At 45.4% G+C, this 23,826-nt stretch overlaps 1 protein-coding gene across 29 annotated transcripts in view; it reads right to left on the bottom strand.

Annotated features, from left to right (window-relative positions):
• ank3a (ankyrin 3a) overlaps positions 1–23,826 on the bottom strand; it is a 68,026-nt gene that overhangs the window by 9,801 nt on the left and 34,399 nt on the right. For 13 of the 29 annotated variants that reach the window (XR_009529386.1, XR_009529387.1, XR_009529397.1 and 10 more), the window contains 17 exons: positions 21,720–21,770; positions 20,926–21,038; positions 20,054–20,086; positions 18,464–18,688; positions 17,497–17,651; positions 16,792–17,003; positions 16,096–16,303; positions 15,256–15,352; positions 14,041–14,269; positions 13,521–13,646; positions 13,062–13,184; positions 12,446–12,472; positions 11,257–11,338; positions 2,798–9,973; positions 1,737–1,811; positions 1,080–1,211; positions 467–610 (listed from right to left, as the gene is read on the bottom strand). Coding sequence is in view for 7 of the 29 variants with exons in the window: in XM_060073622.1 (XP_059929605.1) it covers positions 467–610; positions 1,080–1,211; positions 1,737–1,811; positions 2,798–9,973; positions 11,257–11,338; positions 12,446–12,472; positions 13,062–13,184; positions 13,521–13,646; positions 14,041–14,269; positions 15,256–15,352; positions 16,096–16,303; positions 16,792–17,003; positions 17,497–17,651; positions 18,464–18,688; positions 20,054–20,086; positions 20,926–21,038; positions 21,720–21,770 (9,208 nt within the window). In the remaining 22 variants the exon portion in view is untranslated. Of the gene's footprint in view, positions 1–466; positions 611–1,079; positions 1,212–1,736; positions 1,812–2,793; positions 9,974–11,256; positions 11,339–12,445; positions 12,473–13,061; positions 13,185–13,520; positions 13,647–14,040; positions 14,270–15,255; positions 15,353–16,095; positions 16,304–16,791; positions 17,004–17,496; positions 17,652–18,463; positions 18,689–20,053; positions 20,087–20,925; positions 21,039–21,719; positions 21,771–23,826 lie in introns of those variants that run through there. The other 16 variants (XR_009529390.1, XR_009529393.1, XR_009529391.1 and 13 more) reach the window with 10 other exon arrangements.

Genomic DNA, 23,826 nt, shown 5'->3' with positions numbered 1-23,826 from the left:
AATGAAAGTATTTCATTCTTTGACATTTTTATTTGTTAACCTTAGATTCAAATCTTATTAATACTGATCTGAATTCAACAAACCGATAAAGGTGAATGAGTTCCATAGTGCTACATAATTTGAACTTGAAGTGCATGCTATTATTATTTACGTTATGCTGGGACATAAAGGCAAATAGGTATGAGGAAAACTATATTAGTTGGGCATCTTCAATTTAATCAACGGCAAATCCCTAGGGTCGGGTATGGGTTTTAGGATATCTGAAGGCCAGTTACCAAGACAGGGATAATAACAGTTCAAAACTAACAGCATTGTGTTAGGCTAAGGCCAACAGGCTAAAACAACATGGACTCTATTATCCCTAGCTTGGAAAATGGCCTTGGCACTAGTAAAATAGAATACAACAGAAACAGGGAGTGATTTACAGGGAGAGGTAAGAGGTCAGCTAGATAGAGCTAAACTTTACCATCAGCCTGATCCCGGAAAACCGCGTTATCATCGGCAAAACATCTTGTGCCTGAAATGTTACCATAGTCAAATATCGGGCCCTCCAGTAAAGTCACAATATCCATCCGATTGACTTTGGTCAGCACTGCAGTTAAGGCATCCGCTGTCGAGGGGGAGAAAAAAATCGTGATTAAGACATTGTTCATTGATACCACTGAAGAATAAATGATTTTACAATATTAACACCAGAGATTTAACTTGCAGAATCTGAGGAGCTAGTTTGCTTTTTAATGGGTCTGAGAATAGATGTAATTTATTCAGAATTGATGAGAGCTGAGTGCATAAGCAGGCAGAGGCAAGAAAGACATGATGTCTAGATTGATTAGAGAAGGAAAACACGACCCAGATACACTTCAAACGGCCAAGAGAGGGACTTCATGGTAATGTAACCAAGCTTTGGCTTCTTATGTTGTCACACTTTTTTAATCACTCTGCTGCCGCAATGAAATGAATCCTGATAATGATGAGATAATATGAATGCGAATGAGAGCTCTCATGCGCTCAAGAGGGCAAGAGCGAGCGAGAGAGAGAAAGAGAGAGAAATAAAAGAAAGGAAAGAAAAATGGCCTTACTTGTGGCATTTTTCCCATCCCGGCTGACCCATTTCTTTAGCAGCATGAAGCTCTGTGCTGTCAGAGAGTTGGGGTTATCTAGTCTTATGTGGTTGATCTCATCCACAGTGAAGTTCATCTCCCGTGCCAACTCTGCAGTTGACACACACACACGCACGCACGCACACACACACACACACACACACACACACACACACACACACACACACACACACACACACACACACACACACACACACACACACACACACACACACACACACACACACACACACACACACACACACACATAAACAAACTTAAACATCGGCATTTTACTGCAAGGCTATCTACTAAAGTTGATTTAAGTTTGGACAGAGGATACAAGGTTATAAAAATGTTAAATCGATAATAATGTAATTAGATAAAAGAGCTGGCTGTAATGACCGAAATACCATTAAGAAAATGATACCACATAAAACAGTAAGTATTTCAGTGAATATTCATCATAATTCATCAACAGTCGCTATTATTGTAGTCCCATGAAGCGGTGCACTTATAATCCCTCGGCCTGTAGATGGCAGTGGCGATCAGTCAGTGAGCTTTGCTTCCTTAGGGGACTGCGGTGTAAGATGGAGGAGAGACAGCGACAGAGAGCAGAGCGGCGTGGAGCCTGACCTGTCCAGCTGAGACCCAGGTGATCAGCGACGATGGCCATCCGCAGGTCTGTTCGCTCGCAGGGGCTTTGGGGACCTGGCGTGGGAAGAGGACAGCGGGTAAGATATGGAGTCCCATTCCACTCTCTTGCTAAAGAGACTGCTATATATGTCAAAAGAGAAAAATATGTATTGTATTGATGTTTTCTGTTTATTTTTCTGGCCACTTGTGTTTGGATATTTGCTTTATAAAAAATGCATTCCATGCATTTGTCAAAATATGTTTACACATGTTTTGGTGTACACAGAACCTCTTAGCAGACTTTTATGAATTTAATGTAGAAATATATATTGACAATATTACAATTTACTTTAAAAAATGTACCCAACGTTTTATCCCAAAGTGGCAAGAAAGATAATTGGTCTGACTAGACATATGAGGACTAGAATGTGTTCATAGGGCAAGTGGTGCCGCGCTGTATCTAAAGTCTAGGCAGGCAGTAGCTCTAAAAAGAAACACACAAAACAAATGCAAACCATGACTCGGAACAATAGACTCATGTAGTTCCTGAAGACTGCGGTGGTGGACCTTACAGTACACTGCTACGTAGCATGCGGACAGCCTTGTGTGTGTCGGTCACTAACACATATTATCGTACATGACAATTGACATTATGGGGCAGAACAGAATATCTTTTTTTTTTTTTTGTAGCCACCCCGCACAGACAGACGGACAGACTTGGGAGTTGTCAGACAACAGACTGGCTTTGCCAGAGAACCAGTCACTATTACTGGCATGCTTACTCTATACTGGGATATTGAAAAGGTTTTGGGAAAGGGGTAGAAAACAGAGAATCTAAGGACAGTACAGCACACAGTACACAGTACAGAAATGACATGAAAATGAAATTTAAAATGACATCTACAGTTTGAGAGAATACTAATATAAACACGCCACAGGCATTCCAGTCAATCCATCATTTAAACGATCACAACGATGTCATGCAACTAAGAGTGAAATATATAAAATATATATATGTCAATATAGATGTATTTTAAACATAGTGTGAAAGTTTTACAAACTAGGCTTGATCTCCGCGACGGGGGGCGCTCGAGACCCCGTGAGTCCCTGACTGCCCTCCTTCCCACCAGTCCGCCTACTCCTTCTGCTCCTCTCACTGCCGGAGGCCCTGTCCGTCGCTGCCGCCTTTGCCCTAACGGACGCGGCCCCGGCCTCAGCCCTCGAACCTCTACCAGACCTGGATGAGCGTGAGGGCTGGGAGGGCTGGGAAGGCTGGGAGGCATCCGACAGAGAGGTGCTCCGGGAGGTGCTGTCTTGCTCCGACTGTTCTGTCTGCGTCTTTTTCTCCTCGTCTGACAGCCAGTCCATCAGCTTTTGGGTCTCCCCGCTAAGGCCCTTAAAGTACTCAATGCTGCGCTTACAGAGCTCGCTAGGGTTCTCCTGCCTGTCCTGTCTACCCGCTGTCTGCTCTCGGTTGACCTGGATCTTGTCCTTCAGTGGCAGTCTCGAGGGCAACTGTATGGCTCCCCTCTCTGTGGCTAAGACCCTTGTAGGCTGGGAGGTGACCTGAGCTGACGTGAGGGAGCAGGCAGCGCTGCTCTTCTTCACACCCTTGATTGGTATCCTAGACCTGGGTTCTACTTTGGCAACCGCCGGCTCAGCTCTCTTCCTGACCTCAGCCTTCACCACTTGTTTTGGCTTCTGCTTTCCTATGGCTGTCCCCTGTGTGTGGAAGGACCACCCTGACGCCTTCACCGGAAGTCTAGATTTTGGCTGTTTGGCTTCGCTTTCCCTAACTGTTTGACTCTTGGTCTCCTCTGTCTGATTACAACTGCTCTTTTCCACTGTCTCTGAGTAGCATAGGGCTTCTATCCTGCTGGCTTTTTGCAGGGTGGGCTGAGAGGAAGACTGCAAGTTAAACACCACACTGCCACATTCAATGTAGTTGGCTTGAACACTGGAGGACTCTAAATTATTGTTGTTGTTGCTGTTCTCGGCAGGGTAATCCTGTCTCTCTACCTTGGCCTCGGTGTATCCGCTAGGCTGGCCCTCGGCTCTGTGACCCTCTATGCTGATGTACTCTGGCACTAGTTGACCCTCTGCCACCGCAGCTTTACCATCGGGGAGTTCCCCTGAGTCTTTTTTCACAGTTATGGAGGCCGCTATGCCCATTTTAATGGGGGTACGCAATTTGGAATCGACCTTAGAGGCTGTAATCGTGCAAGACGAGGGAGGTTCGGCTACGGCTTCACCGCTGGGGGCATCGGTGCCGGTACAGCCGGTGCTAGTGCCATTGGCGGTCTGTGCAGGGCTGCATTTTGCGGCTGTCGCTGCTGGTGTTGTTGGTATGTTGCTGCTGTCTGTGGTAGTGTCTATAACCTTCCCCTCTACTGTGCCCCTCTCCCCTGTTGTGGATTGAGAGGAAACCACCCCCAGGATCGGGCCCCCTCTCCCCTTCTCCCCTGTTTTAGGGTCAGAGGAATGCTCACCAATCTGGAAAAACTGTAGCCTCTCCTCAACAAAGTCCCGCTTGCTCATGTCAATAGCACCACTGCGCGTCATCTCAAACATCTTCCCCTCGTGGAAGGGAAAGGGGTTTGGCTCGCTAGTCGGTGTGCTCTCGTCAGTCGGAGTTCGAGCTGGCGTCGTGTCTGGTGTGGTGGCCTGAGACTTGTCTTCCACTGATAAACCAAAGGGCTTGGGGTCTTCCTCTTTTGCTTTGGAATCAAACACTCCATCACTGTCACTCCCTTTGGTTGACCAGGGATCAAAGTCAAGGCCTTTTGTGGCGACAGTTTTAAAGGTGGAGTTCAGTTCCTCTTCAAGTTGGTAGCCGAAGTAATTCTCTCCAAAGTGCGGCCTGTCTGGGTGTCTTCCCTCAAGGGTGTAATCAACCTCCTCGCCATCACCTTGCTCTGACGTGCTGGCCTTTGCTTTTCCACTATCCCCTCCTTCTTCGCACTTCTCTTCCTCTATGACCTCAAGCTTGGACTGACAAAAAGAGCGGTCGGTCGTTTTGCAGTCCATTGATAGACTAGATGTTTTGGGATCCTCACTCAATCCATCGTCCTCATCCTGAAGGTCATACCCATCTAAAGAGTCTATCTCGGTGGCATCAGTATCATGGGAGAACTCTGCAGTGGTGGCCATAGAACAGTCAGTGATGGACTGGTCGTTGCCATTTGACTCAAAGTCAAGCTCCTCTCCTTTCACAACGCCGTTGACGTCTTTACCGTTGTTGTTCCCATTTTCCTCCGCCTTTTTGGGCTTAAGAAGTTTGTCTCCCTCCTCTTTCATCTTGAAGGTGTACTTTTTGAGGGGGATTGGGTGAAACACGGACTCGTCATCGCTGGAGTCACTGTCATCAGCTCCAGGGGGAACAGGCGAGGGAGGCTGGACCCTGATGATAGGCTCGGCAAGGAGGTGCCTATCATGTTCTTCTTGGAGATTCACCTCCATCATCTCCGTCTCTGCCTCGGAGGAGACACAAGACCCTTTCTTTGGAGGCTCAGACTGCCCTGCTTCTATAGGAGGAGGAGGAGGAAACTCAATGTAAGCTAATCTCTTCTCTGACTTTGACTTTTGTCTTGCGGCGTCTTGTTTTTTAAGGGCAGTATCAGAGGACGATGGCTTGCTCTTTTCCGTATGAGGCTCCTTGTAGATGAAGGTCTGTGCTTCCTCTTCTTCAGATTCCTCTGGCACTGGGCTTTGCACACCGGTCATAGCGGCCATCACATAGTCGTCCGAGCTGGGGGTCTCAAAGGTGATGGGACTATTAACAGAGCTGTCCACCACATAGGTTGTTACCTGTTCTATAGTGTCCTCACTACCTTGAGATGATGGCTGCTTTTGCTTGACAGAGTAAAAAGCCCCCCTAGTCTCATGCACCGTCCTACTTTCATGACTTACAATCTTTTTGTATGTACTAAGCTGCGCTGTTGCTGTTTCTTTCTCGTATTGCTTTCCGACCTGGATGCTAACATAAACTGGTAAAGGTTTAATATCTTTAAATTTCTCTGTGACAACAACAGGAGTAACATTAGCCAAATACTCAATCTGGTCACTATCAACACCATTACACACTACATTTGACTGGCTACCTTCAAATATATCAGTCGATTTTCTGACTGGCGATCCACTGGGTGATGTAATGGTTTCAGAGCCACTTTGCGACCGATTTCTAGCTAAAGTAGGTATGTGAGACCCAACAGAAGTACATGATTTAACAGTGGATTGGCAATTCTCTAAAAATTCAGAGGATATTTTAGCAGGAATTTGTGATTCCGAGTTTTTTTTTAGACCGCTATTACTATTTGGGTTGTCCCGCACTACAAGTTCTGTGTAGATAATTTTCTTGGTGGTCTCCTGTATATGTGAGTCATGATTATTTCCATCTTTGATGGCATCATGAATCATGGCACTAGATAATTTTGGTGATTGGGGTTGAAAGTTCCCATTTCCCCGTTTCTCCCATGTTTTGAATATGTTCTCTGGTTCATTATCACTAGAGTCATGTTTGGGAGAGTTGGGCTCACCAGCGAGTCCTTTTCTCTGGATCCCTGGACTATCTGCACCTTTAGGAACATTGGGACCAGTAAAAACCTGATATACAGGCAGCTTACTTTCCTGTAGCTTTCTAATTGGAGGATTTGAATTTGGTACCCGTTGAGGAGACTGTTCTTGCTTCTGGGCCTCTTGTTCAAACTTGAGCCTCACCGCACTAACTTTGGAAGATGACATTTGAAAAGGCTTGGGGGAATCACCTGTGCTACCCTGTGACGATGCATCTCCCTGTTGCCTTTTGTTGGAATCAGTATACTGTAAAAGAACTCTCCTCTCCGGGCTGCTGGGTAAGCTGGCACATTTTCTATCACTGGAGTTGAATCTCTCTCTGAGCCTTTCTCTACTCCATTCTTCCCCACTACCTCCATTCCTGTAACCTGACCGCTCAGGACTGCTATGTGTGGAGCTAGGCCCGGATCGTGTTTCCCTGAAGTCTGATCGACGAGACTTCTTTTCTGGAGACGAAAGCTCATCGTTAAGCTTTTCTGTTTTGTCACGGAAAAATTGAGACACTTCACTGAGTTTTTCCTCTGCCTCTTTCACAGTCCTGTCAACTCTGTCTTCATACATGATTTGCTCTCTGTTTTTATGTTCTGTGTCATCTGACACTCGCATCCAAACAGAGTGCTTTGGGCTACCAGGCTCAGAAGAATACTGCAAAAGTGTCAGTTTGTCAAAGTTGTCCTCAACATTAGCCATTCTACCCGATTTGTCAAACACATTTCTCGATGACCTGAAGACATATTCTGTTCTTGGACTACTCGGTCGACCCTCTGAATTATTGGTACGATCTGGTGAGTGAAAGTGAGACCTATCTCTGAGGTATTCCTCTGTGTCAGAATGAGATTTGTCAAGTTTCTCAGAGAGGAGCATTTTTTCTGCAAAGTTATAGGACCCTCCTCTAAGCTCTGAAGACTCATCCTCATTGTACTCTACTGACTGCTGGCTAAGTAGCCTCAAGGTTTTGTAGGAGTCATCTGCGATGAGCTGTGCTGAACTAGGGCGGCTGTCTTCCTCCTGCGACATTGGTGTGTTTACTCTTGAGGAATCAAAATAGGCTGGATTTGATTCCTCAACCTCATCTTGCTGCCTGTTTCCAGAATAGAAGTGCATTTCTTTCTCTGGGTGGTTCTTAGTCTCTCTGATGAAGACCTCAGTGGGTTCAGTTTTATTGTTGCCTTTCTCGATGTGAACTTCAATAATTCTTTCAACCTTGGGTTTAGAGTTAATGCCCTCCAATACTCTATGTGAAGCCTCCTCATTACCAGCTTTATGCTCAAAAAGTCCAGCAATTTCTCTCGAGGGGTCCCTACCTGACTGGAATGCTTTCATGATTTCATGAACAGACATAGTCTCCTCACATCTCTCTAATGGTACCTCTTTGCCTGGAGGTTTATGGTATACCATCCTGGTTGTGGTTGTGATATGAGTTTCCTCTTTCACTCGCATTCCTTTCCCCATTGGATCCTCCTCCGGGCTGATTTTCAATGTATAGGCCTTGCTCTGATCTGGCGATGATGCGTTTTTATTTGAATGCCCTTTGGCTTCAGAATCAATGTACCTGACATTATGGGGATCATCCATCGCAGATGAATTATTATCTTCTGGGGACTCATAACTCCTGATTACATGAACAACCTCAGTTCTAGTTTCTGTGATAACTGGAGGAATGGGAATGTCCTGAAAAAGGGCTTTAGGGCCCATTCCCTCTGCACTTGGAGGTGCTGAGGGAGTCCTTTCACTCCTTGTCTCAAAGCCGCTGTCTGAGAGTGGACTTTTGTCTTGTTCATGTAACATATCTTCAGGAGATTCCAGAATTGTGTCAGCTCCAAAAAGCACATCTGCAAGCTTGCTGAGCTCTTTGTCTGAAGCAGAGGAGCGCATATTTGATGGAGGCATTTTCAGTTTGTGCTCCTGAACCGCCATGGCAGGTTTCAGGACACGTTTCTGCTTCTCCTCGCCTTCCCTCTTTCTCTCATCTCCTTTACGCTTTGATTCTGGTGTTTTTGAGAAAGAATTGCCGCCAACATCATGAGCTAGGTAGTCAACCACTTTTGCTAGATTGAAATCCCTGTCTACTACAGTCTTTGTTTTGATTTGAGGTACTACAGTCTCATATCTCGGGGGATAGCTCCAGTTGCTTGCCGGTTGCTCAACAGGTACCTTTGCATATTGCATCTCATCCAAGGATGTCCTTGGCCTACCATCTTTGACTGTATCTTTTGTCAAGATCTCACTAACTTTGACCAAATCTTCCTTTACTTTCTCTACTATCCTATATGGCTCCTCATCCTCTACCTTAGCCGCCTTTGGAGAATTCGTTTGAAATCCTTTACTTGCTTTGGAAGTAGGCTCTGTTTGCAAGATGGCTGACATCCGTATCAAATCCTCTTTCATTTCAGCTACATCCTTCAGAATCTCTTGGCTAGAAGATAGTGCTGACGAGGCTGTTGACTTGAGGGCGGCTGGTGGTATACCAAGAGAGGACTTTGCAGGTGAAAGAGTTTTGGTGAAGGTTGACTGCGCTTGAGCATTACTCCCCTCAGCAGAGCCTGCTTTACGAGGCGAGAGTAGGGCGGCGGCTGACCTTGAAACCTCAGGGAGCTTCTTAAACTGGGGCTCCGGCAGCACGTTTATGACTGAATATACTGGCACAGTCATGGTGCTGGATGTTACAGCATTGGTCGAGGTAGGAGGGGATCTTAGCGAAGCATACAGGGAACTTGAGGACCGAATTGACTGATATGAGGACGATGCAGAGGAGGACATGGACTTCAATGTACCATAGCCGGCCGAGCAAGAGTTAAATGTCTTTTCCACCTCATCAAAGGCTGCATTGACGCTTGTTGTTGCAGCATTGGTTGTTGCTTGTATCCTCTCCTGAAGACTGCTGGCGAGATGAGAGGTAGGGGATGAGGAACGATAATGGTGATTAGGGGACACTGTTCCGTTGATCAAAGATGCTGCACTAGGAGGGTTATTATTTTTAAGTGGTGAGGAGAGACAGGAGAACATGCTTCGTGAAGGAGCTGATGGATCTGCGGGGGACCGACCAGAGGAAAGTCCAGGAACTGTTTTAATAGGAGACGAGGATGATACTGAGACACCAGAGCCCATCACAGAATTGTACGGCAGGGACGGACTGTACATGTTATAGGAGGACTTTGGAGAGCCTGGGGGTGTCATAGCTAAGCATGACCTATCCATAGGAGAACTTCCTCCTCCAGTGGTTATGGGGGAGGTCCTTGCAGACATTGCTGCCAATCCTTTCACAGATACAGGGTCTGGGGCACTTTTTCCTGGGGAGGCCAGTAGATTCGAGGAGACTGGTACTTGGTATTGGGTCTGTTGCACAACAGTCTTTATTGGAGAAGAAATTGTTCTATAGGAACGAATGGGGGAGGCCATGTCACTAGCTGACTTGACAGAAGAGGCTGGTGATCCAGGGATGTTTGTCTTGATGGGGGAGGCAGAGGTGATGGACCAGACAGATTTCAGTGGTGAGGCATTGGGCGTGTTGGAAGATGAACTGGAGAGGGAGCCAAACCCAGTCTTGGCTTGGTTAGGGACGGCGACAGGAACAGCCGACCACGCCTGATAAGATCTCGTTGAAAAGACAGGTTTGTAAGGGTAGCTAGAAGGCTGTGTTCTCGGCGTGCTTCGATCAGTTGTTTCTTGAACAAATAAGTTAAATCAAAAGTAACAAAAATTGTAACGTAAAATTTAACAAAAAGTAATTTGAAATAAAACATAAAAACCAGAAAGAGAAAGTTGAGTAAGTCAGTAACAGAATTGATTGAATAAAGTAGCAGAATAGCTTTAGCTGTTTGTGAATTAATATCAACAAATGGTAGTCTGAGATAAAAGATAAAGTATAGTAAGATAAAGTCTATTAAACAATGAGCATCTAAAATCAGTGATACATGACAGAAGACTGGATTGTATGTGCAGCAACAGAAATGCTTGACATGAAGGTGGAGAGAATGACATGATCACCAAAATAATGACACAAATATTCCAATGAATTTCGATGTAATCGTACTTGCCTATTTGCCATAGTGCCTTTTACTGTACAATTTTGCTCAGAAACGATTGTGTCAACTCTAGTATTATATGCCAGAAATGACCCCACAAGTGTAAACTCGCTGATAAAAGCAAACTTCACGTTATTTGCTTGGTCATAAATTCTAATATTAGGTTGCACTTTACAAGGGAGGTACATTTAGCCATATCTTATAAAGTTTTAAACTCACATGAAATGGGTTTTCAATAAATATTTGTAAAATCTGGCCCCTTAGCCAACTAATTGTTTGAATCAATAAGGGTTGTAAAAACTTCTGTAAATTGCAAACAATAAATAAAACAACAACTTGTGTACCTTCTTAATTATACAATAAACAAAAATTGTGATATCATATCCCATGGGCATAACCTTTTGAAATAGCATATGTGAAATAGCATTTCACAATAGGATGTAAAGGGGTTAGGGTAAGATAACCGTAAAGTGCAACCCAGTAGCACAACAACTTCAAATAATCATGAAGCCATCCGTGAAATGGCCACTTAAAGAATGAAAATACACCCCAAAAGGTTTTTTATTTAACATGAGTTGAAAACATGGTTGTTGTATTTTTCAAATGATGAATGAACAAATGGATGTTCCCCAAAAAAGAACAGCAACAATTCAGCCACAATAGAGACAGTTGGACAAAATGAAGGGTTGGGCAAAGGAAAACACAGAGTTGACCATGCAAATGGGTCAATGGATGGCGTCTCACAGTGAGAGAGGTGACCGGGATGGGATGGGTGATTGTCTATTATGCTCTGTCAGTTTAATATATATATATGTGAATATATATCTAATTCATACAGCACATCAAGGGATCATCTGCCACTAAATTTGAATTATGTTAAAAATCAATATTCAGTATCAGTTGAAGATTTTAATGGAACTCACTCGCTGCAGGGTCGGTCAGATAGCTGTATCGCTTACGCAAAGCTAAGGAGGCAAAGGAATGACGTCGGTCTGGCTTTTCAGTCTGCAACAAACAAAAAAGAACAAAAGATGTATGTCTTCTTTACAAATCTTAAATCCAAATTTTCTTGTTTTAATTATTTATATATGTTGTATTTTGGTATATATATCTTTAGTTGAAAGGCTAATGTTGAACCATGTTGGGGTTTTGGTCGGTTGCTTGCATTCCCCATGCTGTTAGTATTAGCACAAGGGAGGGTACCGCGAGACACATAACTCTATGATCCCCTCAACACGACTAAGGGACCATCTCTGCTTCCCCGAAAGCGGGGGGCACATTGCAACGACACTAGAGCTAAAGGTATTTATTTTTTATGCTATGGTATGCTTGCGCTTGAACAAGTTCATCGTTGCAGAGTGAGTGTCCGAGTATGTTAAAAAATTTTCAGGTTTAAATGATGATGCTTAGCTTATTATATTGTCCTTTCTACTGATCTGAGGGGAGGACTGGTCGGAACTATGAGTTTCATTATATAGCTGTAAAAGAGGTACGCTGGAGAGGAGGGAACCTATCCACCTGTGATTCTCCGTTTGGAAGATGATCAATGGAAATGGTGATTCAAAATAAAATATATCTGTTACCTTTCAATAAAAAAGTCAATCTGGAGTTCTGACCATGCAATTAATGGGCAGCTAAACGCATGCTCGGTAAATGCTTCAAAAAGTAGAAAACTAGGAATATTAAGCTGTCAAAAAAGTAAAAAAATCTTCCTGTAGGTCAGTAGATAGTATGGAGACATGGTGAATTTCTGCTTCACACGATATGGAAAGGGAGATAAAAATGAAACCAAAATATAAGCTGAGTTGATGTAAAAATAGTCGATCTTCATAATAGGTATGTGGACGATAACAATTTATTGAATAGAAATCAAATAAAAAAAGGGATTTAATAATTGCCACGTCCACCCATGCAGCGAATGAACGAGGTAACTTTCCAGCAGCGGCTCAGCTGTGTGCAAAAAACATCTGCGGCAGAAGCCTCGACTCAAGAGTCGGCACATAGAGAACAGTGTCGCGCCACACACATTATTCATCACTGAAGCCAATAGGAAGCATAATAAGCATGACAGAGAGGGAGCAGTTTGTGTACGATGATGAAGAATCAATTTACCTCATCATCGGGATCAGACTCCATATCCTGTGGGGAGGGTGGGGAGTTCCCAAGATGCATTGCAGGAGAGGAGAGAGATGACAGAATGGAGAGCAGGGGTGGTTACAGTGAAGCGTGGAGGGGGGGGGGGATGGGTAAAACAAATTCAGGGGATTAAAATGGAGCAGCAGAAGAGGCAAAAAATCTGGGAAAATAACTATGAGATTAATCAGTCGGTCGACAAGCAAAGAAACCACAGAGCAACGTAATGTCAGAGCAAAACAACGAAAGCGACAGCGACGGAGTCACATCAATTCTCGTGATCGATCAACACACACCACCATGAAAACAATAAAAACAAACCAACAAACAAACACGAGGCGCAGTTCTGACATGGCTATTAGCATGTGCAGCTAGCCGTGTGTATACGTTGTGGGGTCTTGTGACTGGCACAGGGCTTAAAGACAGATAAAAGACACGAGCAGCAGGCCGGCATGTTCTAGAAACCAAATGAAGTTCACCCTGCCTCGCTTGGCACAGTGGCTCACAATGCCTGCTCTCATTTTGGCGTTCATTTACATGAAGATGACATGATTATGGCTGTGATCGGGAGTCATTCAAATGACTGCGGCCTTACCTTTCTGTGGGTTGGCAGTGTGATATTCAAATTGCATATGGAAGTCTGGGGAACACCCTTGGTGCTCTTGGGCTCGTTCAGGAACGACAGCCGGCCACACGGCTCCTGGCCGATGTCTCTGATCTGTGGGTTTGAACAAGCAGAGCACGTCGTCAGCCCTTTCCTGGATCCTGAAGCGTCCGAATAAACGCATGAATGATCCGTGGTCTCGGGATATTGAATGAGGTGCAGGCAAGGGCGCGCCCCTGATGGTGTTTGGGTCAGTGTGTGTGGAGGACAAAAGGTTCTCTTGATGTAATTAAATCAATGGAAGGAGTCTTTTTTTTATTTTTATACCTATCTTAGGAGAGGCTACGCTTTATCTGGTTTAAAAACTGAATGCACGCCAATGATATGATTACAACTCCTTGAGCCAGGGGTGAGGGAGATGGGATAACAAGAGCATCGGCAGAGCCGTACCTTAACGTTGAAGGGAAGTCGGTTCTCCTTGAAAGAGTAGAAGTTGAAGACCAACTGATGCCCACTCTTGGTCAACGGAGAGAGGTTGCCATAGCAATCGGCAAAGATGGGCTTGCCCTCTAGAACCTACGGAGGGGTAACAACTCGCTGAGTATAGGAGATTATACAAGAGGAAGGATGTCACCGATAATTATCTTACCCTTTTGACGTCAAGTGTAAAATAAAACACTCTGTCCCTATGTCACATATTACAAGCAGTTAGCAGTATTCCTATCATATTATTGAATACCAACTGTAATATCGTTGATAATAATATATAATATAATTTATTGTTTCTGAAATACGCATCTTAGATCTTAATTGTATTTTCTTAATTCTTATTATTCCTTACATGCTGCATAATCGAGCATGCGCAAAAATCGCTCAATTCGTGGCTATTCATGACTCCTACTTGTTGTTGTTGTTGTACTTGTATAAACTGGATACTTGAAACTAAAGTCCAGAAACTAAAAGCGCAAACCTCGATGTCCTTGCTCCGGGCCACTTCCTCAAAGTTCTCCTGCTGCTCCAGGGTCTTGTCCACCTTGTCGTCCGTCATGCAGAAGCAGCGCAGCCGCGACTCCACGGGGTCGTTCATCTTGGCGAACACCACAAACTTGGCCAGGTACGGCACGCAGATCAGCTCCCGGTATAACTGAGACGCTAAGCCCACCGTCTCAGGAATCTGGTGACAGTCTGCGAGCCAGAACCTGTAGAGAAGAGCCAGGTGGGGGAGAGAGGAGGAGGAGGGGAGAGGGGAGAGGGGAGAGGAGAGAGAGGAGAGAGGAGAGAGGAGGGGAAGGAGGATGAGGGGAGAGGGGAGAGGAGAGAGAGGAGAGAGGAGAGAGGAGGGGAAGGAGGATGAGGGGAGAGGGGAGAGGAGAGAGAGGAGAGAGGAGGGGAAGGAGGATGAGGGGAGAGGACAGAGCGAGAAGAGGAGGGGGGGAGAAGAGGAGAGCATATGAGAGAGGAGAATAGAGTGATGAAGAGAGGAGAAAAGAGAAATGAGGGAAAAAAGGCAATGCAGGGACAAAATGGGATAGGTTTATTGTAAAACATACAGTTATAGCAGAGAAATTTGACTGAGACATAATTTGGTCAACATCAGACCATGAGAGCTAATTAAATACAAAACTAAAATGTTTATAGAACAATGCTGTGTTGAATGAAACTGTGCAGTGTCCAAAAGATGCGATACATTTTTTTCTTATCACTCCATTTACAGAGATTGAATCAAAATGCTTTTTTAAGCTTAATAAACTACCATAAAAATGCGGCTGTTTTAGCTGTTCACCGAGGCAGATGCCGGGTGTATTGTCATCTAATCTCCGGTCCCTGAGGGTCACTTAGCCTCAACAGGCTGTGGCCCCCACCACAGAAGGACTAGGAGCGAGGCTTTGTTTGCGCACCACGATATGACTCAGTCTCGCTTCCGGTCGGTCGCCAATGATGTCAGATGTCAAGTGCTGCACTTGGCGATGTGTGTCAGCCCTCAGCGGAAGGATCGGAGGCTGTGACTCAGTGTCCATTTGCGACTTAAAGTGCGGGTGTTGTGTTTCTTTCTGTCTTTCTTAATGTCAGTCCATGACGGTCATTCCGTTGTGTCGTAACATTTGGGGACGGAGGCATAAGGAGGCCCGTGAAGCCCCCTGAGACCCGGAGATCAGGGGCACGGTAATGGGCTTGTTTCTCTCACCTGGCCGACACGTTCGTGGTGAAGGAGACACAGTCGGTGACGAAGGACAGCGGCGTCGTGCCGGTGATGTCCTCCCATTGGGCAGGGGACGTCCCTCCTACACACAACAACAACACACATCACCATGAGAGAGAGACACAGAGACAGAGGAGAGAGAGAGAGAGAGAGAGAGAGAGAGAGAGAGAGAGAGAGAGAGAGAGAGAGAGAGAGAGCCCGAGAGAGCCCGAGAGAGGAAGAGGGAGAGGTGTTACCCAGGGATTTTGCCCTTATCCTGCTTCTTCAGCTTATACAGGACAGTGACTGCGCACATTGCGAAGCAGGGTGCCTCGGGTGTCCTTGGCTGCTTGAGGCGTAAGCAAACACTACCGTCCAAACCGCAAAGACAGCAGCTCTGCTAAAGCGCACTCATCTCATTTTCCCAAGGCAGTGCCTGTTCTAACCAGAGGTGGCGCTGTCCCTTAATGGAACGACATGAAAAACAGAATTCTCTGTACAGAAATAATGCTCACAGTGCGTCTTTATATATGCTTATGCTGTGTCGTAAAAATGTCTAGTTGATACTGTATGAATCTTTTAGTTCTGCCATATGTTCTTCTTACGTACGCACTGCATTGAAATGTTCTAGGAGACCTTCTAGGTTATATCTGAAGTGTTCTTTCTTTTTATGCACGTCCCTGCACAATCTTTTCACCCTGTTTTCTATACTTGGCTCAGTTGTTCCCCGTCAATATTCTGTGCATTTTCTGTGAGCGGCCCAGCACTTTGAGCTGAATGGGAGCGTATGAAAGGTACAACACACAAATAAACATTAATAGGATCATTATCAAGATGGCCGCCTGCCTGTGATGCTGCAGAGCAGGCGCAGGCAGCGCGCGGCGTCGCCCCGGTGACCGGTGGGGTGGCCCTCCGCTGGCCGCGGGGGCACCGGGATCGTCATGGTGATCGGCTTGTGGAACTTCCTTCTCCTGGGCTCCACGGTGACGATGGGGCTGAAGGTGGCCCTGTTCCCGAGGATGGCCCTCACCATGTCGTCTGGCACCGGCTGGGCCTGGAGTGGGGACACGGCAGGGGGCAGGGGGAGGAACGTAAGGTACATACGGCCTCATGTATGTACCCTAAGGTGGTGTGTTGGGATACATCGCAGTACCATGGATCGAATCCTGGTCCAAATCTCGACTGAGATACGCTAAACACGCAGAAGCCCCGCCCTTAAATAAAACAAAGTTCTCCCAGTCGGTCCAACAGGGGGGATTGATCCGTCTTCAAAGTCGAGCCGTCCCAGTGACACAAGCCACGCCGAAACTTCACATCAGAAACACCCATGTGGGCATAATTTGCAAGGGCAAATCAAATATTTAGCTTGATGAAACCGGGCCATGCCTTGATAAATAATAGAGCGGTGGTTGCCATCCGGAGTGGGCGAAGTCGAGAATAGAGGTGACGATTTCAAACCCGAGGATGCGTGCGGATGAGTGGCGTGTGTGAGTGTGTGCGTGTGTGAGTGCAAGTGTTTTGGGTGTATTTGTGTGTGTATACCTGCAGGCCCACGCGGATCTTCTTGGTGAGCGCCCCCTGGGGGAAGGAGGCCTGGACCATGGGCACGGTGGAGCTGAGCAGCGTGCCTCCGTCGGGGCCCATGTGGTTGGACTCCTGCTTGATCCGGGACACCACCGCAAAGTACTGCGGGAAGTCCATGGTGACGATGCGGCAGATGCGCTTCTTCTCCAGCTCGATGGGGCTGTCCAGCTCTGGGGACGACACGACGACCATGTGGGGGTATAGGTTTAGAAAATCGGCTGATAGTATTCAAATGAGTTTACTCCAACAAGTAATTAATAGGATTGCTTTTTATAGAGACGTCACAGCAGAACATTGGCCATTCAGAGTATAATTACACATTTCTAACAATGTCCTTGTTCCTGGCAGCGGCACAGACATTTGGCACAGACCAGCTAGGCCCATCCATAACTTGCTAAACATCTTTTAAATCGTTCTATTCATTAACAATGCCAAAATATCCCTTATGGTTTCTATGTACTGTATAACATTGCTTCATGCGTTTCTCACATGGTGCGCAACGCACTTGAAAAGCCAAACACTGCAGATGCACAACAAGTATTCATTTCACTCATCAAATAACATTAGCTTTAATGAGACTCCGAAGTAGCTAGCAGTAACCCGGCTAGATCTAAGATTGGTTACTGGTTGCTATGGGTTACCAACAGAGCTTTCTCCAGTTACCTTCGTCCATGCCGTTGAGCAGCTCCAGGAGGTCTTCCGTCCGTGCGTCCGACTGGTGCTCCTTCCACGTGTCCCCGTTGTCACTCCGCAACACGATGAGCTCCCTCTCCTTACCGCGCATGGAGCCGAAGTGAGGGATCTCCACGATCACAGGGCTGCGACCAGGTATCATACAGTACGTTTAGTAAAGGGTTAACAAAAGAAAAAATCTCACTTAACTATACGTTCTATTCACACCCTCCTCACATATAAAAAAAACTACTACTATGACTGACTTGAGTATCTCGCACCGTGGTCGTCGCGTAACCATAACCGGTACGGTCTACAAGCGAAGCTCCAGCTTAAGAGATCTCCTGCTGTGTGTTTGGGGGCCACCTACGCATTGAGTCCAAATATCTTCCAACCGCCCCCTCCTCTAACTGCTCCAACATCAAACTCCAACTGTAACCACTAGTAGTAGCAGTAGTAGTAGTAAAAGTAGTAGTAGTAGTAGTAGTAGCAGTAGTAAGACAGCAAATATAGCTAGACAGCTAGATCGATAACTACATAGAATGATGGATGGACATTATTCTCAATCTCCACAAAGCGTAATCTTGTCCCCTTCCTCAGAGTTCAAACCAAATGGTTTGTCAAAGCAACAGAGTAGTAGTTAGGGTCGGCTTAGCTCCGGAGGTATAGAGCAGTTGTCTTGTAACTGAATTGGTTGCTAGTTCGATCCCCAGCTCCTCCTAGATGAGTGTTGTCCCTGAGCAAGACACTTAACACTTAACCCTAACTGCTCCTGACGAGCTGGCTGTCGCCCTGCATGGTTGACTCTGCCGTCGGTGTGTCAATGTGTGCATCAACCGATGTAAGTCGCTTTGGATAAAAGCGTCTGCTAAATGCCCTGATTGTAATTGTAGTTAAAAGGTTAAAAGGTGTGCATGTGTTAAAAGGTGTGCACGTGTGTGTGTGCGGGGGTTCCTACCCTAGGAACTGGGCCCCGGCCGGGCCCACCTCCACCAGCCTGCTGACCAGGCCCTCTCCCTCCACCATGGGCGGGGGGTAGGCCAGCTTGTGCCTCTTGGCCAGGCGGCAGGTGATGCGCGTGGGCGCCGTGCACTTCCTGGGAGGGATGATGATGCGCATTCCGTTGTGGCGGCTGCCCCGCATGGAGCCGCCGCGGGCGTCCACCATGAAGCTGACCAGGAACCTGCAGCGGGCCCCCCGTCCCACACACACACACACACACACACACACACACACACACACACACACACACACACACACACACACACACAGACAGACAAGAACCACAGTGGTGTTAGCGTGGATACGGACCGACAACCCCGGGGGGGATGAACAGGAGGAGAATAAGAAAAAAGACGAAAGCTACACCACGAGGACACACGGTGGGGAGGTGATGGTGAGGTCCATGCTGTGATCACTGTACCCCAAAACCCCAACACCAAGAGAGAGACATTTTATGATGACCACGACACAGAGGTCTGAGGGAGACCGTGTGGATGATGAGAAATGAGACTTGAGACTAGGAAGGGTCGAGGTGTGAAAGCTGGCAGTTTACAGATTCATGTGGATTTTGAAACCAAAACCACAGGCGATTGAAGCTGTCGCTGGCTACTTTGAGTGCAAAATTTGTGATAGCTGCCAAAGTTTCAGGCCCCCCCCACCCTCCACTCTAAAGCAGGCTTCAGTGATCAAATAAATTAAATAATTTCATCATCAGTTTTTACCTAGCCTAGGGACATGACTTTTAAATGAAGCAGGGTGAAGTTATTATGTGCTTTGCCGTTCTATTAATTTTGTGACAGGCAGAAAAATGACGTCAGGATTTGCTATTGCTTATTAAGGAAGAAGGAATAATGAATTGTGATGTCTTAGTAAGCCAAACGGTGGACCGCAAATGTGATATGTTTCAATGTGAATGTCAGCGGTTATATGTTTTAATAATGTAACAAACGCTTCAGAATAGAAGGGCTGTTAATGAGGAGATGAAGTCAGCATTCCTAAGGTGTGGTGTCTATCAGATATTGGACTTATTAATCAATATTATTTTCTTTCTTATTAGTTGATTATCAATCTCCCCTAACAAAAGACCATTTCTGTTATGGGATTGGGAGGGGGGGGGGGGGGGCATTTTATTAAAACAAAACACTGCGTCCGTCCAGTGGGCAGCTTTTCATTTTAATGCGCGTTCGGAGAGAGGGAGGAAAGAAAAGAGGATGGCACGATAGATGAGAGAGGCACATCCGAAGACATGTTGACACACTTCTACCGGCTAGTCTGTATGCAGATGAGAAACCATACCAACACACACAAGACGCCACGGACACAGACTGCACGGCGCGGGAGAACGGAAGAGAACATGACCGAGAGAGTGTCTTTAGAAAAGAAAATAATATCAAAATCAAATCAAACAAGAGGAAGAGAAGAGTGATCGGGGGAAGTGAGTGACATCGCCACGGCGTCACGGTCGGGGGGGTGGAAGGGGTAGGGTAGGGGAGGGGGTAGGGGGTCGGGGGGGGGGGGGGGGGTAACCAGCGAGCTCATTCATCACCTGGAGTCATACTGGGGGAGCGGGGAGGACAAGCTGTGAAATATAAAAAGACACGGAGACAACGGCAGAGGGCAGAAGACCGAGGAAAACACGTTTAGTATCAGGGGTTCAACAACACGTCACAGGTTCTGCTGGGGTTAGGTTTCTACCTAATCAATGAGTCCATTAGACACTGAGAGGGGCACAGCCTGGAAGGTTACGTGAGAGAGTCAGGGTGGATCAAATGTAATATTAAAGAGAACAAACGATGAGACATTGACTAAACATTGAATAAATAAACAGTAGACATTCGGGGGGCCCACATGAGGCTTTGGGTCGACTTTGAAAGAGGAGCCTTTAACGTCATTTCAACATAAATACCATCCATTTAGACTGCGGGCGCCTGCTTGTGGACATGTGCTATACCATCAAAAGGAGAAAACATAATCACTTGTTCCCCCTGGGTAACTAGATCATCACAGCGGAGCCTGGCGACGAGATGGCGACAGAGAGAGAGAGAGAGAGAGAGAGAGAGAGAGAGAGAGAGAGAGAGTGGACAGGCTCTCTGTTCTACGTCTAAGGGCCGGTGTTATGAAAGTGGACATCGCCTAAGTGAACGTCTGACATCATGTGTTATCGTTAGGTGTCGCGGTGCCATGCCACACCACTTCGGGGTTGTGAGCTTGTGCAAACACCTCCCTCTCACGCGGAGCGTTAACACTGAATTGTTTTAGGTAGATCAGTAATATCGGCATGGTAATGCCGAACCATAATCTGCTTCTCGTGGCATCATGGCATTGTAAAAGATACAGGATGTGCTGTGCATGTCAAAGCCATTGTATTTATGTGTAGTCCACATCGCTGACGGGGTGAGTGTTGCATGCGGTACTTACCCAGAGTGGATGGGGCTGGACACGGTGTTGTGTTGGCTGTGGTCCATGGTATCTGGGGTCCAGCTGTACCGACGCATGCACTCTGTGCTGTAGTCCCTGGTCACGGCCAAATGCTGGGGGAGAAAAAGGGCATCATCGGCCAATCAAAAGAGGAGTACAGTAACGAGGGGGAGGGAACAGAGTGGAGAGAGGGGGGGAGCGGAGACGATTGACAGGTTGGACCTCTGATGTTAGCGAGGGAAAGGAGAGGTGGAGGAGATTTAGAGGAGAGGTTGGAAGAAGAGAGAAGGGAGGACAGCAGGTGAATTAAAAGAGAAAGTAGTCCGGCAGCGAGATGAAGACAGAATGTACATGAAGAAGGTGCAAGAAGGTGGGGAAATAGTTGAGAGATAGGACAGACTTGAAGAGAGATTTTGTTACAGCACTACAACAGTTACAGTATTATAGCAAATATGATGACGTATGAACCAGAGAGCTGATAACATGAAAGTTAATTTGCATAAACATTCCCAATGACTTATGGAAACAAGACTTTGATGCTTCGATAAAACATGCAAATGTTAAAAAAATGAGGACGGAGCTTTCTCCTAGCCAAAAGCAAGAGAGTCCTATTTTGGACATTCAGGTGGCGATGAATTCATGGGAAACTCAAGCACACTTTCACTGACAAAAGAACAATGACGAGCTGGACCAAAAAACGAAAAATGAACTGAAGAGTAGGACCACACACAAGTCAGTGAATAATCAGGTGAAGTGGTATGAGAATGAGGAGGCGCACCGACCACACAGTATACCTTATTTAGAGGGTCAACCAAGTAGGAAATCTCTTTACAGCCGCTCTGAAGCTTAGGAGGGGAAGAGAGGGAGTTGAGAATGTTGTCCACTAATGTTGTTCCAGATCAAGAAGGTTTCATGGCAGTAGCGAAGCTAGGCCTCTTTTGGGTGGGCTCAAGCCCACCCAAAACTTGCCTTAGCCCACCCTATCGTTTCGTCCTCAAATCTCATATTCAACCTCTTTTTTTTTACACAAGCAATGAGAGAATGGATGTTGTACACTAATGAAGAGGCTCAAATGGGCTAGTGAAATCGAGCGCAACCTTCCTGCAGGAATCTCTAACCTCTGATTTGTGGGTGGGAATCTCCTGTTTGACAAAACCAAAAATGCAGCACGAGCGCACCTAACATAGTTTCTGCTGTTTTGTCTGTCAAAAAGGCTAGCTAGTCTTTATCAGAAAATCCACGATTTCCAGCAATGTAATAACATGACCAGGTAATAATAATAATATTCATTTTAAAACCTTGACATAATCTGTCAGATGTATTAAATGAAAGTTGATCACAAGGCGATTCTATCTATGCCTCCTCTTGAATTGCTTCATGGTTTAGTCGGCAGAGGCTTGTAATGCTGCGTAGCATGATAAGCATGATAAGGTGCAAGGAGCAGAAAAAGTTGACATGGGTGCTAATTTTCAGTAAAAAAAAACCGCTGGCATTATTTTATCAGCTGAGGGCGCATTCATTGTCATAACAACTGAGCTAATCAACAAGTACCACATGTTCTAATACTATGAGACTCATGAAAACTCCCTCAGCTGATAAAAGGTGTCGGGGGGGGGGGCGCGAGCAGCAGACGGGACTCAGTGTCTGATTTTTTATTTATTTAAATAAGTTACTTATTTTATTTTAAATAAACATAATACCAAGGGTCAGAAGTTTTACAATAATTTTGATCTTACTGAGTCATGACAGAGGGACTTGGTGTCTTTATTGATGCTTGAAAGATGAACACATATTCTTTTTTTTGAAAGGGAATAAGCTGATGAAGCTGACAAGTGACCAATGTTTACTGTTTAAAAATATTTTAAATTAAATGCAAACCCCAGTGAATCATTTGCTCTTGTTTCTCTGTTTTGAGATTCACACAGACTTAGCCGTCTTGTTTAAATGTTACAAATTGAGTTAATAATCTGAAGTTGGAAATAGTTTTAAATTGTTGCAGATTCTATCTCCGCTAATTTTATTAATCTAAATAAATAAATATTAGCAAGTTCTCAATAGTAGGCTATTTTAATTCAGGGAGGGCGCCTAGGGGGGGAATGACAGAAAATTATTGAGAATCACTGTTCTAGAACATGTTGTAGGCCTACTTGTTGATTAGCTCACGTTGGCAATGAAAACGCCCTCAGCTGATAAAATAATGCCAGCTTTTTGTTTTTTACTGAAAATTAGCACCCTTTTTTTTTTGCATCAGAACAACAACATTATTTTGAATCAGAAGATTTATAAAAATGTATTGGTCCCTGAAAGTGAGACAACATAGTTTAGTGCTCTCGAAATAGTGGTCTGTTAATCATAGTATTAGGCTAGTACATGTTGTACTTGTTGATTTTTTTGCATAAACATACATTAATAAAAATGTATGTTGATACAATTTATAAAATTGTATTTGTCCATGAAACTGAGGTGACATAATTTAGTGCTCCTGAAAAAGTGGTATGTTTCCCATATTATTGATCTAGTACATGTTGTACCAATGTGTTTCAGTAACTGTGTAAATAAAAAAAGGGAAAATATGGTCATTTTTGAGTGAAACTTACACAAAGGAAATGTTATATACCTCAAATTTGTTTGTACAGTTCACATCCATGGATTATTCCTTCATCCAAGCAGTCTTTTTTCCTTTCATCACTTTAGTGGTTCAGACCTGCATTTTTTAGCTGACACTGCCAACTATTGGCTTAGACATACAACAGCATAGTAATTAAGATAGATATAAAGGTTGTGGAATAAAATAAATTTGGACAGGACTTTATTTACTTCATAGTCCCTTCATAGTCCCCCCCATAGCTTCCTGGGGTTCAGCCCCCCCAAAAGTCAGAACCTAGAATCGCTCCTGTTTCA

The sequence above is a fragment of the Gadus macrocephalus genome, chromosome 15 (assembly GCF_031168955.1).
Source record: "Gadus macrocephalus chromosome 15, ASM3116895v1".
Taxonomy (NCBI): domain Eukaryota; kingdom Metazoa; phylum Chordata; class Actinopteri; order Gadiformes; family Gadidae; genus Gadus; species Gadus macrocephalus.
The sequence above is the reverse complement of the archived record's forward strand: the minus strand, read 5'-3'. Positions and strand labels throughout refer to the sequence as shown.